This window comes from Rhamphochromis longiceps, linkage group LG10, assembly GCF_057381845.1.
Source record: "Rhamphochromis longiceps isolate RC_006_pf linkage group LG10, R_longiceps_female_GT1.1, whole genome shotgun sequence".
Taxonomy (NCBI): Eukaryota; Metazoa; Chordata; class Actinopteri; order Cichliformes; family Cichlidae; genus Rhamphochromis; species Rhamphochromis longiceps.
This window is the reverse complement of record NC_140566.1, coordinates 2,146,308-2,167,168: the sequence shown is the minus strand read 5'-3', so window position 1 is coordinate 2,167,168 and position 20,861 is coordinate 2,146,308. Positions and strand designations below refer to the sequence as shown.

The 20,861-nt window shown below is 43.1% G+C and overlaps 1 protein-coding gene across 1 annotated transcript in view; it reads right to left on the bottom strand.

Annotated features, from left to right (window-relative positions):
• med13a (mediator complex subunit 13a) overlaps positions 1–20,405 on the bottom strand; it is a 71,462-nt gene extending 51,057 nt beyond the window's left edge. Inside the window, exons 1-2 of the mRNA XM_085419842.1 lie at positions 19,772–20,405; positions 13,104–13,338 (exon numbers count right to left, since the gene is read on the bottom strand). Of these exons, the coding sequence (XP_085275968.1) occupies positions 13,104–13,338; positions 19,772–19,837 (301 nt within the window). The 5' untranslated portion in view covers positions 19,838–20,405. The remainder of the gene's footprint in view (positions 1–13,103; positions 13,339–19,771) is intronic.
• Between the last annotated feature and the right edge of the window lie 456 nt (positions 20,406–20,861).

Genomic DNA, 20,861 nt, shown 5'->3' with positions numbered 1-20,861 from the left:
GTTTACACTAAAAACGTTTCATCACCCAGAATGACCTCATCTGACTTCACAGTGGGCGACACATAAATGCTGTGAAAGTGTTTATTTTTTAATAACGCATCACTGCTGAATATGTATAAACTTCTGACAAACTGAACACGAGCACGCCGCGTCCACGACTTCACAACAAAATCCACGCTGACTAAATGGCCCTTTCATTCTATAGATGTCATTATGAAACACCCTGCAGCATCACAAACTGTCAAATAAACTGACGTGTGGCAACCAATCACACCAGCGGTGTGAATTCACATTTAACCACTAGAGGAGACCGGGTTACAGTCTTGTAACATGATATTTGTCACAGTCTGGACGCAGAGACACTTCTGCTACAGAAATTAAACATTTCCTGGAATGCAAAACAGTCAGAAAGATGGCAAACAGGCCGTGTACATGCAAACAAGAGTGCGATCACTGAGAGAGGGAGCGGTTAAGTGGAAACCTGCTGCCGCTGCCTGCTTTCAGGTGGTGGAGGTTTCAGATGTTTTGTGTTTAGTACCAGGGTTCAGGAGTGGAAGAGCACAATTCACAGTTCAACAGTACTCCGGTTTTGCTTTCAGGTCACTGGGGAAAAACCGAGACTTCACTGCAGATGTTTGCTGTATTCACGTTGCTATTCACTGTCTGTGACCATTACGTCCACCAGTTCCCCCTTAAATAAAACAGTTTGTGTGTGATGCCGTTTCTTGGTGAGCAGGGATCTCCAGACTCCAACAACTCCCTTTTCACTCGCTCAGTGCGCCCATAAACAGCAGCAGGTAGGAACCCAAGTTGGTCTCAGGCAAAGAGTAAAACTTAAATGTTACACGCATGCTGCAAAGTGACTTTACTAAATATCGTCTTGCTCAGAATGTTGCACACGTGAACACTATCGGTCCAGTATATTTATACGCCCATCTACTTTCTTACTGTTATTAAAATTAAAACATTCCTTTGCATGGCAGAAACGCTCCTGCATGCAAACGCTGAATCAGCCTTATGATGATTTGGCACCTGAATCCCCCTCCTCCTCTCGACTCCTCGTCCTTTCATGCACTGATTCTTTCCCTTCCACTTTTTACTTCGAGCACCATTTGCTTTCAGACCTGACAAATTTACTACACATCTCAGTGACATGAATTATTACTTCAAACCACCTATAATAATAAGATGATGCCTGCGCTGCTTTCACCTGCCAATAAGTCTCCTTCTCACAAACTCTTCCTGAAAAGTAATCGCCGATTCCACGCGATACACGTGCGCAGCTGTAAACACTCTGCTGATGGGGCGTAATGTTTATCGCGGAAAGCTTTTTAAGAAAGAGACGTCTCAGGAATGAAAACAAACGAGAGGAAATTCCTTAAGAGATAATGACATCACCGTAGGCTGATTACGATACAACAGCAACGTGTCAGCGTAATGCCACAGCTTCGGGTACAAAAAGTCAGGTGTGGGTTTTTTTCACCTATTAGAGCTTTGTGGAGACCTGGAGGCAGCAAAAGAATTTGAAAAGCGCTGCCCTTGTTATTCTCTATGAAGGAACTTACACAGCTGCTACAAATGAAATCTGATAAGAGAATCAGAGAGCTTCGTTGTCCAGTGGTGAGACATCATTTTTGCCCACTGTATTGGGAAAGTACAATGCCCTAATGTCCTAGCTACAGTGTTCACCTGATGCTGTACTACTCGTAAAAGCACAGGACTGTATTTAATTGGTCTGCATGTCCAACTGAAATAAAACAAGACACCCATTACACTCCATCTAGCCGCGCTGGATGAAGAAATGCACGATCGGGCCCATATCAGAGCTGCTTTGTGATTCACATTCAGTGTTGGCCTGAATGCCGACCTAATCTCATTAACAGCCACTGCTCACATCTTATAGCACTTAAGCTCCTTTCAGTCAAGTCTGCAGCAAACATCTCCCCGAGTGTGCCGTCTCTGCGTGAGCGCAGTCGAAACAAACACCGAGTGTGACCTACCCACCTTCACGTCAGCTTGCCGTGTGCCAGAGCGGTACGAGTCAGCCCAGAAGCAAGTTAATCAAAATTTTATTGAATTATTAAGCCCACTCTTGGCTTGCTGTTCTAATGCGAGTTCAGGTAACGACATTTTAAATTAAAATGATTGCAAGGTTATTCACATGGGAAATTACACTGGCTTCCTTTTTTGAATGAGACAGGCTCTATGCCATCTTGGCAGGTTTAAGATGCTGAGAGCTTGTAGCTTACTCAACTCCAGAAAAGCAAGGATGCAACATCTGCCTGCCATGTAAAAGACGCCCAATTCAGAAAGAAAATATTACCAACACTATCAAATCCAGTCAACTTCAGCTCCGGCTAGCCTTTAAATCATTACAGCCGAGCAAAAGAAAAACACCCTCAGGCTAGCTGCCAAGTAAAGGGGTTATGTTCCCAACGATTTTCAGAGAAACAAACTAATTCATCAGGTGCACACATATCTTCGGGGATAAGATCAGGAACACTGAAAAGTACGGCAAAGGCAGGAAATGGGCAGGAAAACAATTTCCCCATTAAAAATTAACGCTAACAGTGGATTAAAAATATTTTAACAACAACATAAAGCCATTAACTTTCTAGAAAATGTGGACATAAACAGACAAGAAGGACCTTTTCTTAACACAAGCCTGCTTTCAGCGATTTAGCATCTGGTCTTTAGGCCATCCTAAAGAGGTATTACAGGCGAGAGGGCAAAAAGTCAGCAAGAAAAGAAAGCCGACTAACTGAGGCACTGATGGCAGATTAAAAGAAAGGACTTGAGGGGGAAAAACAAAATAGGATTTAGGCCAAAATCAAGGATTCGAGAGACAGATCATTGAGACCGATAATGTTCAAAAGACGAAAAATCGTGAAAACATCAAAGTAAGTGCTTAAACCTCCAGTCCCATTTCAGGCCTCCTCTGTAAAGACCGCCATGGTTATCCCATTTGCTTTTCTCTGCCAAGACCCACATTTGCCCCGTTCGTCCTCCTCCCCGTCGCCTGTCCCTTCCCTCCAGCGCCAAGTAGCTCTTAAACAGACATCTGGTTTGCTTCAAGTGTTTTTAACGACCTCGTGCTCATCATGCAATGCCCGCTGCAATACACTTCAGACAGACAGACACAATAACTTTCTGCTCAAAATCTACCAGTCCGCCTCTCTAAACCAAAAGACACAATCACATTTAAAAACAAAAAAAGGAAGGAAGGAAACTAAACTTCCAACACTTGAAGTAACTTAACATCCATCCACTTCACAGCGTGCAAAGGTCACAGTCAAGGTGACGAGCTGCAGAACACACTGAGCTGTTCCAGCAAACACCAGATGGAACAAGCAATAATATTTTCTCACTTAACTGACAAATCACTATTTATAAAAATATTCCTTTACATTTATTTAACCGATTTGCTCGTTTTCACGTCAGCCCAATAGTCTCAAACACATCAGCTTCACTTTAGAGGACACAAAGTATCAAATCCTCCCATCTGAAAAATGTTTGGCATCTTTGACTGGAAATGACTCTGAAAATAAATAAAAATATTCGAAATATTTCCCAAACCATGATAAATGTGCACTTGTCCAAAATTCCAGCTTTCTGGCAGATCAACGAGCGCACATGTGGTGCGTGGTGGGCGGTGGTCAGCACATGGGGGTGAAAGATGAGTGGCCTCATTTAGACAAAGATTTATGGGCTCAGCTGATGGTTAGGACACTTTCATGTTTCTGCCTCCTGTGCAGCAGACCCAGATGAGTTGACCTTTATAAAAGCTCTTAGGCAGAAGCACAGCAGCTCATCAGTATCAGGCAAACTCACATCTACTTCTATAGAAAAGAAACACAAGCTGACTGAAAAAAGCTGGAACACAAGGGCCGAACCGCTCGGTGCAAAGTTTTCTGCCCCACGAGCCAAACTGCCCGAGGCCCATTAACATCTAAACACTTGAAGATTCTCCATCGCTCTTAGGCTGACGTAGGAGATTAAAAGTCTGTTTTGTTGTTTTGTCTTAATGTTGCTATGCTAGCAATCCATTTATATCGAGTCGCTCAGATATAAAAAGCACTAAAAATGTTAGTTCAGCTCAGTGTAACCTGCCAGAGACTGTCAAGGCTTTTGGAAAGAGCTTTAAGTGTTGCAGAGGAAACATAAATTAATGACAAGCAGAAACTCGGCCATCACAGATGATGAGGCGTGTCCTCTGTGTTTACAAAAACAGAGAAGGGCATTGTGAGTTGAAGCAAACGTTCGGCCAGCTTTAAAGGTTAAATATGAACATTTCACATTCTTTGCTGTTAAACTGCACCTGACTTGACTGAGATCAGTCTCATGTGACTGATACAATTTAAACATAGTGAAAAGTTTTAAGTTCATCCTCTGTCCCTACAGAGAGCGCGCTTCTATTTAACCTACCAATTATAACTGCAGGGTGAAAAAATTTTTTTTTAAAAGAGTGAGCCCTGGCCCATTTTTCTCCTTACTATGATGCAACGAGAGTAACCGGTGAAGTAGCGGTAAACCAAAAAGCACCAAAATGTGCTGCACATTAGACAATCTCAAAGGTATTTATATATGTTACAGGCCCCTCTCCCACCCACACATATGTTCAACTGTGTATATAAGCAATTAGGGCAGCAATCAGTCATTAAACAGCAAGATTAATGGCTTGTGATCAACTGTGCTCAGGGGTATTCTAACCAAGTCTGGCCAAAAGGTTCTCTCCTCTCTTTCCACTTTCTCCCTCTATTCATCCTTATCTGCAAGGAAAGAGAGAACCAGCAGTGCTCTGTAAAGTCTCCATTACTAATTAATGAATATTTCTTGAACAGAGAGGGAAAAGAGGGATTGAGAGAGAAGAGAGGGAAGAGTGCACCCATGGGCCAGAGCTGCATGCATGGCCGAGTCCCTGTGCCGTGCCAGCCAAAGGAGATCCATCAGAGAGAGCGGCCGAGGGAGATGGAGCAGGAGGAAAAGAGGAAAGCGGAGGGTGGTTCACAGGCAGGAGATTAGCCCTGGAAAATTGATCCCCAAGCACAAAAAGCCGTCGGCCTCTTCCACTTTTTTCTCCATAAGACCTGCTCTGGGTTTATCTATTCATCAATCTCTGCATTACACACTCGAGTGTAGAACCACCTTTAAAGGAAGAGGGGACCAAAAAGCCCAAATTAGGGTTAACCAAGTGTAACTAATAATCTCCACTATACATCCCCAGCGTATAGCTCAACAAATCTACCGCATGTGTGGGCAGAAGTGTTTGGTAGCAATCAAGAAGTATTTCCATTAAACATCCTTTATAGCATCATTAGATACAAAATGCAACTTTTAAAGTATCTGTAGGACATTAACTTTCAATCACACAACCCAAAAAAAGGAAAAAGAAACAATGTTTCCTTTCTAAATTGTACGCCAACCACGCTCCACTTCAAAGCTTCGTGGACTCTTTGTTCATGTTTACAGCTAAAGCTTGGAGATTTCAAAATTCAGTCTGACTTTCACGGGCTGTCCGCCTCAATAATTTTTGGAAATTCTAAAAGAGTGAGTGGCGTTTCTCCTTTCTGAATCCTTGCCTGGGGCATCCACTGGGCTACAGCATTTACAATTGGCCTTACATCATCGTGGGACTGAATCTGCATCACAAGTCGTGTTGCGTGTCATCACCTCTGTCACTATCCAAGTGAGAATCTTAGTCCACAGAGTCAGACGTTCACATAACGGATGGCTCGTCATTTTTGTGCCAGGACTATGACTGCTATGTACGCATATGATCCTAGACCGACGCAAGTCTCAACCACGTCTTTCAAACCAGGCAACCGCAAGGAAAAAATGATGAGGGACTGAGCTTAATGTAACGGAAATTTACTCAATCTAATAAAAGCGTTGCTTTTATAAACACATCTGTCTAATTCAGATTGCAAAAAGTCACTTATAGGCTACCACATGCAACGCATCAGCATGCTACACACAGAATAAATCAGCTCACAGAGCAATTTCAAAAGGGTAAGCCCTGCTTTAAACCAATCACAAGTCAGTAACCAACAGCATCTGTTTGGACTCATTTGTAATTTAATCTCAAAGAAAATCACTTTAGATTACAAAGTCTTATGGTGATATGTCATGTATGAAACATCCCACATTTACCTTTGTAAAAAATGTAAAAAAAAAAAAAATGACCCTAATTAATGGCTTACAAAAAATTAACAGCAGAGGCAACCTTTAAACTCGCAATGGGGAGTTTAAAGAATCAATGGTACTTAAATAATGAGGGAGTGTACCGTAATTGTCGGGCTATAAGCCGCTACGTTTTGCACAAGCTTTGAACCCTGCGGCTTTTAGTCAGGTGCGGCTTTTCTCTGGATTGTCCGTGATTTTTGTCATATCGTAAGACGATTTGTTTTGTTTGTGCCGCTGTTGTACGGCACTACGTTGCCTGGCGGAAGGGCATGTGATCAGACACACAGTATCGGGGTTCAAGAGTGGTATGTTGGTCACGTGTCCATCCGCCAGGCAACATAGTGCCGTACAAGCAGCTCGAAAAACAAACTTCAAAGTAGCGTTCAGCGGGAGGCGTGGATGACGAGTGGCGATAAACTTGCGAAAAGCAAGTTATGCTCAACTCCACCGGTGGATTCTGACAGCGTGGAAAAGTGTGAAAACATCCACGATCACCAACGGATTTCGAAGGGCTGGACTGTTGCATGATGGAGAGGAGGACACCGCCACGGCCCTTCTGAGGGTGTTCGACTCTGACACTGACAACGAGGATTTGTTTGGTTTTGAAAGTGACGAAGAAGAGAAGCTGAGAGTGGATGACGAAGCCATCCTGAGCCTGTTTGTATCCGACACTGGAGAAGAGGACTTTGGTGGTTTTAGTGCGCAGGAAGAAGAGGAAGATGGTGAATGACTGACTTTTCTTCTTGTTAAAGCCGTGTCGCTGAACCTGAGCCTGAAAGGTAGTCCGAATCTATTTTTCTGGTGTGCTGCAGGTTATTGTTATGTACTACATTTGTTACTCATTTATGAAGCACAGTACATGTTTCGTACTTGTAATTACCGCTACTTGTACATATACCTAAAAAGTTGTGCAAATATGTACCCATAACTTGTTTTTCAAAATATTAATAAAAGGGGTGTGTCTCCAAACAGCCATCTCTTTCCTGACAATTCCCTTTGTGCATATTCTCTTACATAGAGCTGGGCGATAGAACGATAACGATATGTATCGCGATATAACTTTTACTCGATAGAGAAATTAAGCTATCGCGATAGACCTCGCCGCTCTTGTCCTCTTAAAATAAAATAAAAAATAAAAAATAAAAAGAACAGCCAATCCAAACTAAGTAGCGCAGAGCCGAACCAATCACAGCCGCAGCGTCACGTCGCGTGACTTGTTACGTACAGCACAAGTGCCAAGCCGCACGTGTGTTTGTTTGGGAAGCAGCCAGCGCGTAATGGAGGAAATGAGTGTGCCGACTAGAAAAATCAACCGAGCGTGACCGAAGAGAAAACAGATGATGGTTCCAACGCCGGAGAGATTGTCGAACGGAAGAGCCATAGAAGCTCCGTAGGGTGAAGGTATTTCGGCTATTTCAAGTCTGACAAAAACAGAGTAGCGTGCACTGTAAATTGTGCCGAAAGCAAGTCTGGAAATACAATAAACTGGAGCATGCGTCACACTGTGCGCCACGTTATTGTTTCGGTGAAATGAATTTCTACAATACTGTTAATTCTACTCTCTGCAGTGTTTAAATGCTTACATATACACACAGTTACTGTCCCTCCACACATACGACTCGGTTCTGCTTCTATGCCCCAGCTTTGTTTACTTTTTCCCACCGAGGCTTCTAGACTTCTGATTGGCCAACATTTCTGCACGGTTAGGAATCTAGCGCCACCTGCTGCTTTGGCATGTTCATAGCAGCGTTTTCCTTCATTTCTGCCTTTATGTGTGGACGGGATTATTTTTTAAAACTGAAACGGAAAATCTCCGTTTTAAAAAATACCCGTGTACGTGTGGACGTAGCCTCAGTCTCTGACTGGAAGCGCTGATTCGTCATTCGGCTTTTGTCAGACTAAAGTAACTGTTAAAACTGTTTGAAAAGCTCAGCTATACAACAAGGAGAGATTGAGAATTTCCTTTTAGTTCTCAGTTTATTTGATATTGACAAAAGTTAGTCAGTTTTGTCTGTTCTTCTGTAAAACAAACTAAGATTTATTTTTAGAATTAATATTTTGTTTCTAAGTGGAATTGACAATTTAGTCTGTTTCGTTTGTTCTATTTTGAAACTTAAACGCTTTAGCGGCTGCCTTTTGTGTAGTTTGCAATATTTGCCTTTATTTATCTGAAAAAGTCTCATGTTCCTTAAGTACATCTACCCTGTTGAACTTATTACGGGAAATAAATATTTAAATAAAAACAAGCTGCTGATTATTTCACATTTTACTTGTGAGCAACGGCACATTTAAATCTTACAAATATAGTTATTTGGCTGATATCGTGATAGATATCGTTATCGCCTGAAATGAAAAAAACATATCGTGATATGAAAAAAATCTCATATCGCCCAGCTCTACTCTTACATATGATAAGTCAACATTGAACCACCTGCGGCTTTTGGTCAGGTGCGGCTAATGTATGTACAAAACAGGATTTCCCCCTGATTTTAGCTTGTGCGGCTAATATTCAGGTGCGCTTTGTAGTCTGGGAAATACGGTAATTCAAACACTTAATATTTGAATTTTGTGAATATTGTCAACATGCATCTGTATTCTGCAGGACGTGCTTCAAACAGAGCACCTGTCACAGATCTGAGGGCAGTTCAATAAATACGCAGTCGAGAGATCTTCACAGGGGGGGGTGGGGTTAGGCCGACCTGTGAGAAAGTGAAACTTTCAGCTAACAGACCCTCACCGACTACTGAAATATGCCCTTTGGAACTGGAGATTCTGCCCTGAGGTGCAAAGCAGGCTTGTTTTGATTTCATCCTTGATTCAAACACAGACAAAAGTCATCAGACGACAACAACAAAAGAAAATTCTCCAAAAGTTTGGCAAAGCTACAAACACATTACAGCGTAACAGCAAAAAAAGCTAAACAACTGTTAGATGATCAGTGCAAAAACAAGCCCACAGAGTGCTGCTAAATTGCACTTTTCTTCCCTCCATCGCTGAACACGTCTCAGTGTGTTCATCATCAAACTGACGGAGGAGGTGGGCATTGTAAACGCAACCTCCCCGCCCCCATCGTCTCTCCTCTCTTCAAGGATCTAACCCAGCACCCAGTAATGAATAGATGTGGGGCTACCAATGACCGAAGCAGAGAGGGGCCGCTGATAATCCGTTCTGGACAGCAGAAACAGATCATTTCAATTTGAAATCTGTCGACTCAGAGGCAGACATTAGCTATTATAATACAGAAACACTGAAGTTAAACTGAACTATTCAGTTATTCTTTAAAAAAAAAAATCTTCAGAATTTTTGTCTATTTTTTTCAGCTTAAACGTAACATGGAAATGTAAAAATGTAAAAATCTGATATGTGAGTGCAGCTCCACCAACTCTACGGTCACGTTCAGCTGGGGGAACACTGAACTTGGAATCACCCCAGAGAAACGTGGTGTCAGGCTGCTGGCAGCAGAAGCCTCGGCGGGACTTGGTTTGCAGAGAAAAAGGACCTGAGCGAGCTAGTGGAGACTGAGGACAAATGTGCAATGGAGCAATTACCCTCACAGACAGACATCCACTCCCTAATTTCTATGCAAAACAGGAAAAAGAAGAAAGATCAGTGGGTCTTTGAGAGGAGGAAAAGGCAGGCATTTATCTTTCGCTCTGGTTGCCCCTGGTCAGGAGACTCCACCAGCTTTTGAGGGGGAGACGACGATGAAGAGAGCACTGCATTTGCATAAGAATACATGCCTATACTAACCCAGTTGGGGCGGGGGGGGGGGGGGGGGGGGGGGGGGGGCGTTTAATTCAGCAATGGCATTCACTTGTTGGGAATAATTTCTGTGCATGGCCAGGGGAAGATTAGAATTAGTTTTCTCGTTGTGTAAGTGCAAGCAACGCGGGTTGTCCAACAGTGTGGAAAAGGGGCTTGGTGGTTTGTTCCCCTTACATTCCTTCAATGGTGATTAAGAGTCTGACGTTAAAAGATCCCTTAAGTTTTCCGCCCTTCACTACTCCCATCTCTCTGGCTCGCTCCTTCTCCCCTCATCTCCCTGGAGAGAAGGGATTACTGGCACACTGGTATACAGAAATGGCACTTGCTCAAAATTAAAAGACTTTCACAGGCTGCTAATCTAATGAGGGTGGAAAGGAGGGTGTGGGGGAATGAGCAAGCGCCATTTCAGCTGCTGAAATGAAAGGACAAGAGCGGATTTTCATGTTTACCGCCAACATTGCACTAAAGACAAAAAAAAAATAGAGGCTGGGAAAAAAAACAAAAAGAAAATAAAGCTTTTTCAAATTCCCAAGATGCCAGGAACCAAAGAAAAGAGAACGACAACAGAGAGTTTGAGGCGCTTAAAAGGCGACAACAGTTGTGACATTCCGGTTGGATGCACAGGTTGGAGTTATCTGTCAATTCACACCTCAACAGGGAGGGTACCCCGAAGAGTCCATAAACACAAGCAAGTGTTCATTCAGCACCCTGCTTCCTCTGGGACACCCGCCCAGAGACCCACACTCAGCTCGAGCTGGTGTCCTGGTGTTCAGGATGATCACTTTCTACTTTATTAACATTCAATTGACTTTCTGTTGCGAGCTGAAATGAATAAAACCTCTAATCTGGGAACTGAGAAGTTTTCCTGCGCAGCAATTTATGTAACCGTGCGCTGGGCTGAAGACGGGAGCGTACAATCCCGTCGGTTCTTTATGATACGTCAGTACAGGAACGCAGAGATATACAGGTGGGTTATAAAACGCTGCAACAAGATGCTGCAACAGTTTGGAAAGATGTGGCTTTAGAAATTTGGGGTTGACTTGTTGAATTTGCAACCCCAAAGAAAACTTCTGACAAAGTGTTTCATTTGAAGCAATCCATTTGCCTCGAAGTGACATCATTCTCAGTTTAAGTGCATTCCCACAGTAAAAGTCGGGAAAGCGAGGAAAACTGACATTGCTCCTCAGAAGGGTGAAGCCATTCATGCTGGCAGTACAACACTCCTGCAGCACGTTGATGGAGAGAGGCTGGTTAGTGCTCTGTGTGTCTTAATTAACCAGTCAGACATAAACGGCAGTAATGCTACAGATTTTACAATTTCACTAATGTTTACATGCACTGCTGCCATCTTGGACTCTTAAGTCAGGGTTCATGCGGCTTCTCTGACTTTCCCGTTAGGAAGTACGACTTGATCGGGTGTTCCTGTTGTAAATTCTGACCGAAAACTCGGAGATTCCGATTTCCGACTTCAAACGGAATTAGCCTCTGGTTTCCACTTATACCAGTGGCAATGAGGTGCTTTTGTCTGAGTGGCAACAGTTGTTGTTCAGGAGAATACTGCTGCGAGTGCTCACACGCTCAGCACTGGCATTAATGGTACAGAGCTGTGACAGCCCCACGAAAAGACCCAAAGACAAGGACGGTGCAAAAAGCCTCTGACTGTCCGTGTCAAGATTAGTCCCAAGAGGAAAAGGCACAATGGAGGTTAATTAAAAATTCAAATAACACCACACCTCAAAGACGAGCTGCCGAGACTACTGCAAAAACATGATTCATCCTTTTGGTGTTAAAATACCTGGAAGGAAAAATACCAGTCCAGGTTTTCTAGACAATATCTGATTACCTAATATCCATCTCCTGAAACACTAAATATGTTTAATCTGCCCAAAGCCAGAACACAGCAGTGACCCCAGCAGCCTACATCAGAAGACCTGAGCCAAACACTTTGGGTTACTACCAGGACCTGTTAAGAGTTAAATGTGCTGCCCATTGCAGCCTTCAGCTCCCATTTTGAGGCTACTTCAGGCACAATGTCCCATAATAAAGGGGGGGGGGGGGGGGTCACAGGCAGGCTGTATTTAGCTCAGACTCCAAACTGCAATCTACATGGCAGAGAGCATGCATAAAGATGGCCTTTTCCCATCTTCCACCAGTAATTGTACTATTACTAAAAAAAAGTTAAATAAGAAGCAGAGCAGGGTCAGGGGTGGGGGTGCATGTGCCTCATTTCTGCATGGCTGCCCCTGCTCTGCTTCTTATACCTTCTTCCTTTTTTGTTAACCCTGTGCAAAACGGTGACATGTGACTTCCAACTTGCTTGTTCGAGCCAAAAGGCAAGCTGCTGATTCCTTAGCCGCAGCCTAGGACCACTCAGACATGTTAACCCTGTTTTAAACACACAAGTAATAATAATACAGCATGATGCCCAGTGTCTCCAGGGAGAGGGAGTTAGCCCTGCAGATGTTGGCACTACCAGTCTGGCTGGCTGGCTGGGTTATCAGTCAGAGAAGGGCAAAGGGTGGGGGCACTACGGAGGTGTTGGATTACACAGATAGCGACACTTGCTTGAGGCTCGCACTTTCAGCGTACCTCCCCTGTGCCTACCTGACAATCAAGCGGTGACATCTGTATCATTTTTCATTGTACAACCAATAACGTTTCTTGATAGGGGGATGCATGTTCAAGTGCTTCTGTTACACAAGCTGCGAGTCCTCGACACTTTCTGCTATCTTTTACAGCCATTACTCATTTAGCTATGCAACCTTGGTTCAGTCTGACAGAGGCAGCAGAAGTAGAATTTCATATTCCTACAATGGCTTTTTGACTTGAGTCATTTCTCTGACAAAATAAAAGAACATTCCACTTGTACTCAATCATCATCTAAAAGAAAAAAACCAAACAACTTGCCACACTATCTGTTCATCTTTCTGCAGTAGTGTAAATGAACTGCTCTTAAACTGTGAGGGGCATCTCTTTATCAAACAGCCCTGCTCCTCTGAACTCTGGTACTAATCTGGCTATTATCCTATAACTGACTCCGACCTTCATAGAGAGAGGAAGCTGCAGAAATGCAATGCACCTAAACAGTAAATGTAACATGCATTGCTTATTTATTCTAATTAATGGCACTTCTGTGTATGCAAAAGAGTTCCCACCTGCAAGCTCATTGTGGATGAGATCAGCAAAGTTTGGGTCGTCACCCCACCAGAAGAGCCAAAGCTCCCTCCGACCCTGCTGCTGGCATCTCCTCCACACGCTTAGTATATCAGCCTTCAGGCAGCGACTGAAGCTGCATAGGATGGGGTCCTCCTCCGTCACCGGGAAGAGGATTGGTGCAGAGGTGGGACCCTGCCACACAAACCTCTTCCATTTGATCCCTGTCAAGTCAGCCTGCAAGACAGGAGAGAGAGAGGGGGGGGGGGGGGGGGGGAGAAACTGTTAGTGTGCAGAGTCGCTGCTTTGGGACCCACTCAGCACCTCTGAGGAAACATGTGGTGAGCAGAGTGTTAAGAGTAAGTATTAATCCTCTTTTATGGGGGTTTTCACCCCCTAACTATCCTGACAACACCCCATGCTGTCGAGACTGTGAGGGAGAAAACATTTCGCTACAGACGCAAACGAGAAACAGCCGCAAACAAAGTGGGACATTCGACTGTTTCTGTAAAAGATCTTGTACTTAATGTTTCAGCTGCGATCATGAAAGACATGTTGGAAACACTCACAGGAAAAAACTAATGCTGGTAAATGTGGTCTCACCAGCTTAATCCTCATTATTGGAGAGTACTGTGTGTGTGTGTGTGGGGGGGGGGGGGGGGGGGGTTTCTATAAACACTGTCTGGCTTTTATAAAGAGAACAAAACACACAGGAAAAAGCCTCATAGGCAGTAAATCACTGGTGGGGTTATTAAGTGTTAAAACAGGAACATTACGCTCTGCTGCTGGCTGGCACTGCAGCTTATCACCCAAGTGCTGACTGACTACCCATGTCTACCTAAACACATGCACACGTGCTAACTACCATAAAAAAATACACATACACACAATGCCTTAGGGGCACATCATTTTAAGTAATCTTCGACAACACAGACTGTTCATCTTCCCACCATTTAGTTTCATTTCGTTCTGGCCGAGTTGGCAAGCTGTCTGTCTGTATATTCAACCAATTAAGCCATTACAGTTCAAGGGACGTCCTAATTCAAGTGCAAAGGCGCTGAGCCAGAGCAAGTGATTACCAGCGGTTGTGGTCAAGCAGTGGCGTTAGCGTTATGGTGTTAGCTGGGACAGGGAGGCATTGTGTTGTGTCAGCTGGGGCCGAGTTGGATCACAACAAGAAGTTAGGAGATCAAGACACCATGAATATTTCCACCCACAAGCAGAAAAAAAAACATCAGTTTAAGCATGAATCCTGTAAAGGCTCGCTATATGATACAACATGCAACAAACAGCCTGGCTGCTTGTTCAAATACAGACAAGCTCGACCACTAAACCGAGAGTCAAACACAAAAAAGCCCAAGGTTGCTTTATAGTCATGTGTATGATCAAAACACCATGGTCTCTGATGCACAACCAGACTCCTGGGGAATTCAAAGCAGCTGCACATGCTGAGGACAAACTCCAAGATTTAAGCAGCAGAAATGAGTCTGTGTACAACTGTGTGTAACAGAGCTGCAGCAGTTAGGCTGCTCCTTCCTGCTGGAGTGCGAGAAGCGCTTCTTTACACCTGCACCTCGCTCGGAAACATCTGTGCACACAATGCAAAGGGAGAGCGAAGACAACGGTTAACTGTGAAACCAGATCATAGGCAGTACAGATAGGCAATTAGCAAGTGAACAGCCCTCATCAGCTTACTGACCATGGCCTGTCCCCCATGGCATTGTGCATTTCACCATATAAAAGGTTTTGGTCTTGAGTGCACTACAGATTTTATTACAGGCCTCTCACACTCATCCATATTGGTTTCACACATTTAGAAGTGATTATGTGCTGCACACAGTCTGCAAGTCGGTCGCAGTACATCAGCCGTTACTCAGACAAGTTTCTATACTGAATTAATGCCAATACAGTTTGTATAATTATCTTTTCCAGATACTTGCACCATCTGAAATATTTCCTGTGATATTTTTTTAAATAACTGTCGAGCCGTCTATGGAGAAACACTGAAAATACAACTGGAATAAGCATTACCTTGACATTTTGCTATTGCTGAGTTATCTTAAGCAAGCAAGCAATAAAAAGCCTTCCCTGAATTTACATAGTGGCTACAGGGCTCTTCTATCTGATCACTTCCTACTCTGTTCTTTCACATAAGTATTACATTCACAGGCAATTAAGCGGTTGTAATCTATAATAAAACAATAAAGATCATTAATATTTAGTCAATTAAGTGAAAATGTATTTCTGACAAGTTCCTTAAAAAAAGAGGCTTAACTATACCGTGTTGCACTTAAATGCATAAAAACTGATCAGCTGAGAAGATTAAACAGTTGGTTAACTCTCCACATCCAGTGTGGCTCTGAGATTTACCTACTAATGCCAAAGTCACTGCTAAAACACTGAGTAACGCTTCTGCTTGAATGAATGAAACAGAACATTTTCATCTTACTCTGCAGTTGCAGCCATCAGCTGTTTGTTACACACTTTCTTGTACTGCAGTTAATGTGCAGTATGCAATCAAATTACAACTTAGAATAATAAAACTTAAAAACACCACACACACAAATCGTTTCAGTGAAAAAGTAACTGCCTGCCTTTGTGCATGTTTTTGTTTTTTAAATCTGACACTTCCAAACCTTGATATGTGACTTTATGATTAACGGAAACTTTATCAAACTGCTACAGCCTCCTCTATTCTTTTATTTACTTTGCAATAAATGATCCCTGTTACACAATGCAACAACTTAACAGGGCTGTCAATGTTATCACAGCCTCATCCTTATCTAGAAGGTGAAAATATGGTGAATTGGTTCAACAGTGAAATGCTGTCAGTCAAAAACTACGGTGGCTGCTTGAATACAGGAGACTGAGTTTTATGAAGCTTGTGCACAGTGTAGGACAACTTATGCAACGCGTTAAGTGAACCCTTAGCAAATGGTTAACATTTCTGCTATGGCTTCATATCTGTCCGTGGACACATTTTCTTACACAAAAGAAATAAACGAAAAATTTTGACTTGAACCCTAACGTAACATCGACCGAGCTACTCGGGTAAATACTGTACCGACGAGTTCCTCTGGTCTATTCCACTGACAATAGGATTGCCAAGCAAAGACCACAAAAAGCAGCTCTATTTTATCAACACATCTGTACCCGCTAAGCTTACTGGGAAGAATTGGATGAGAAAATGTCTCAAGCCACTTAGTAATAAAAACCCGTCTCCTCCTGCAAGATGTCAAGCAGAATCTGCTTTGTTTAGACGGGAAGTAAGCCAAATATTTCTACTGCTGATTCATAACGGATGGACTCAATGAAGACGAATGAAAATGTGTTGATGTAAATTATAATTCTTCAAACACCACAACATCAAATGCTAAAAGTCCATCTTTGCATTTATAGATGATCAAATCGTCTCTGTGTGCATGTGATAAAGTTCTCGGCAGCACTGCCTGCCAGCGACGTTCTGTCGTTTGAGTTGCGCGCAACCTTTAAACAACATGTGAAAGGCTTTTATACAACCTGTTTCTTAAACAAGTAATCTCTCAGGGTGCACAGACGCACAGTTGGCTACATCAGTTAGGAATTACACTGGTGTTAAATTACATTTGCAACTCATGTAGTTCAAATGTAGACACCTTCAGTCAGCATGCTTACAGTTTGTTTCCCTGCTTTGTTTTAGCTGTCATAACAGTCTTTAACCTGACACAAAACACATGTGACAGTGTACTAAATCAAACCACATATTTCCCTTTGTCCTTAGATTGTCCTGAGCTTTAAGAGGCAAGAGACTGAAGGCCAGACACATCAGTACTTTGCCTCCCATCAACAATATCCAACAGGCAGACTGCTCTATCAAGGATAAATGTGCCTTCTGCAATTGTTCTGTCTGTGCTTTCAAAATAAATTAGTTGCAGCTTGTGTGTGTGCGCAAAAAAAAGAACAGGGGATGCCAAGGATATCTGTATTTCCTTCCAACATTCATGCTGTCCCGGCTGTGTGCACGAGTGTGCCTTGAACATTTCAGGCACCCGTCTGTGTCTTAGTAAATGCTCAGGTATGTGAGCAGCAGCTTATACAGATGTCCCGGCAGCGTAAGCGATGTGGGTCACGAGAAGTTTTGTCTTTCATATGCCAAACCAGAAAAATCACACTGCTGCATTACGAGGGAAGCTAAGGCCAAAAAGCCAGTGGATACAGGCAGGAAGTTTGCCTGAGGTGATGCCTGCTCAGGGGAGGTTATGACCCCTGCTTTTGCCAGCTGCTCACCTTCCCTCCAGCAACTTAAGAGTTCTGGTTCTTGGTATGGGAACACTGTGTTCAAGCAGATGCCTTTCAAGATAAGAGACAAGCACCAGGTGAAGCTTCACTAATCATACCACATATGCTCCTTTTATAGCAAGTCCCTCTTCCTGCCTGTTGCCCCTCTCCCACCGTTAACTGTCAGGAAACAAACCTGAAACTACCAAGTGTGAGTTTGCATTTCGAGTTCAGGAGAATGCAAAAATTCAATCAGTTTCAACTGATGCACATCGCTGAAAGGAAGATCTCTGCCAAGTGGTTCTTTAGAGTTTACAGCCTTCTCCAGCTCATAAATGTATCGCAGGTCCAACTATAAATTTCACAACAAGGCAGCTGCAATTGTGTTTCATAGTGGAGGAACAGATAAATTTACCTTACACTCCGAGTTATTCCAAGTAAGCCCACTTTAAAAATGCCAAGAAGAAAAAAGAAAGAAAAAGCATGCAACAAGTAGTATCATACTCCAGAGGAGAGTATCCACGGAAAAATGAACGGGGGGGAGAGACTACCACAAAGTCTTCGCATTCTTTCACCATAAAACCACAAAGTGGAGTCTGTTCAGTAAGTGAGTCATAACAGCAGTGGTGTTATGCTTAGTCTCAGTGTGCAGGAAAATGTCAGCCAGACAGGCACAGCACCACAACTACCAGCCTCTATCTCGCCTGTATACTGTAGCCAACGCTGCCTTCAAGTGCTGTCGTAAACATTGTAATTATGAGTTCAGCACACACAATCGACCCAACAGAGCAGTACTGAGAGAGTGGGGATTTTCTGCAGCAAAACGTTACCTTTAGGGGGCGGACAGCTGTGTCAATTTGTGGTAAGAACAGTGTAATATTTCACTCAACTGTTATTATGCTAGATTCTGTGTCAGAATTACTTGTGATGCACTTGTAGTCTCACTTCTTGTTTGAGGTTTTCATGTAATAATAATATAATAACTAATAATAACATTAACAAACTGAGTCACAATCTATGCACTTTGCAGCCTTGCCACTGCACCACAGAGTGGTTTCTATGTCATTTAATCTATAAAAGAAGTCTCCTTTTTCTAAAGGGTGCATTTCAGCACTTGACAATCACATTAACAATTTCCTGCGGTTGGAGACGAGCACATTGTGCTCCTCGGCTAACCTACAAGTGAAACTGGAGTTAAGCCTGCTGACAAGCCAATTAACTGCAACAACAAACACATTCAGACCGTGTTCCTGATTATCCCAGAGACGCTCTGCTCAAGCAGCACCTTTACATTTGCTGCTGTGGCTAAGACTGTAGACCACACGATTGGCTCTTAGTGCACGGGATTTAAAAGAATACTGGGGAGCTTTGAGCTGCTAGAAGCATAACCACAACTATTTAGGGTGATGCCAACTAGCCACAACTGGCAAGATGCTGATGGTGGTGGTAGGTGTAGAAAGTTAGGTGTAGCTGAGGTGTGTAGCTTCCCCGTGTGATGTAGTGCCCAGGGATGAATGCCACAGATTATATAATCAGCCTGGGGCCTGTGCCCTAGTTGGTGTGAATACTAGAAAATGAGGTCCAAGGAGATTAAATCCACCAATAAACAAGATGATGACATAATAGATAAGTGGTTGCAAACAGACAACTGCGGCGGTAATATCAGTAACATGCCTGTTAAAAGGAAAGAGCTTTCGAGACAAGACTTATTAAGGGGCGTGTTTCTATCGACAGGCTCTGCAAGTTGGGCAGCGACATTCTTTCATCCAGGAGTTGTCAGTGCCACACAAACACACACACACGGGAAAGAAAATAGTATTCAAAGGCACCACAGCGTCAGACTCTGACTAAACGCCACAAACTGAAGTCCATGAAATGTTTGGTTTACGGGTCAACACTCGATAAAACACAGTGGAAATGCAATGAGAACGAGGCAGCAAGTTAATAATAAACAAGGTGCTGAGGCGAAAGGAGAGAAAGTGCTACAACTCCACTCAGGGCAGCACGGTCCTGCCTCTGGCAGTAAAATGCACAACATTTATTTCCGTGCTAACAAGACTATATGCTGCTCTGTATGTGTGTATGGGTCTTATGACATAAAGTAAATGAAGCTTTGCAAGCCACTGGCGTTAACCTCAAGTGTGTTGTTTGTGAACTGGGAAACGGAAATGTAATGGAAAGAAGATTATAATAGGCAAGCGGTCACACCTGGGGCCAAACTTACTAAAATAACAAGCGTACGCGGTAATATTAGCAAAGTGGGACACCTTGTTGTCCTAAAACGATGTCAGCTTCGACAGGGCCGTAAGCCTAGCTAAGCTGCTATCAACTGATGCCTCTGTGGCTAGCGTTAGCTTAGCCCCCGTTCAGCTAGTTAAAAATGGCTGCTTTCCTTTAGTTTTAAATCTCTTACCAGACAGAATAGATTGGAATGGCAATCCTCCAAGCTGGCCCCGTTTGGTACAAAACAAGAACTCATCCTTCTTCACTGCAAAATCCAACTCTCCATCATTTCACTTCCCGGGAAATTAAATAAAAAGAATTTGCGGATCGGTGTTTTCTAAGATGTACAGGCTTAATCAGCGAGAAATATTTTTTCTAACATTTGGCTGGAGGATAGTTAATTCAACAACCTTCCGATTACAGTTTCCTCCCACCGGGGATAAAAGCGGATAAAAAAGACAGCGTGGTCTTTAAGTCGACATGTCAAAAGCACACAGTAAAACCGCGTTCAAGGAAGCGAAAAATGTTCATAAAACAAAAAGAAAAGGAGAGCAAAGAAGCAACTCTCCCCCTCCCCCTTAGCCCTAAAACGGTCTCCGCTTAAAAAAATAAAAACGTCCTGTCTCACTCCTCCATCGCAAAATTTAGCCTAAAATCGAAACACATCCTGTAGCAGCCTCTCGAATTCTGGCACCGGCCTATATTTTAACGATTATTTCGATCATTATTTCAGCCTCGGTTCCTGTTGGTTTCCATTTGAATTCATGGATTCCTTTCTTTAATGGCGGCCACAGGGACAACTCTGCCTTCCACAGCCTATTGGCTCATTCGTGGTCAAATCTTTGGCAAGTTAGCCGTCCACGTGCAGACACGCGTCAGACAGTAAGGTGCACTTCCGGAAAAATAAAAGCATGCAATTATTCCTCTTCACAATTGCAGTAATATCATAAACACGTGGTTATGAAAAAGATATTGAACACTATAATTATTGCATGTGGGATTTCTATTTATTCACTAAAATAATGCATTTGTTTGTTTTTTACATGCAACATGTCAAAAGAGAGCCTGCAAAAAATTTTTTACCGCTCATGGACGTCTTACTTTGAAAGTCCCGACAACGACTTTCGCTTTTAGTGCCGTTGATTTGACACTGTCGTGGTCATGAGGGCTGTAATAACACAAGACTGATAGGTATTGCCGCTGGGCCAGCGCAAGTGGCGCTACTGAGCAACAGATTTTGTTACTAATGATCAAACCCTATAAACTTGCTCACTTACACA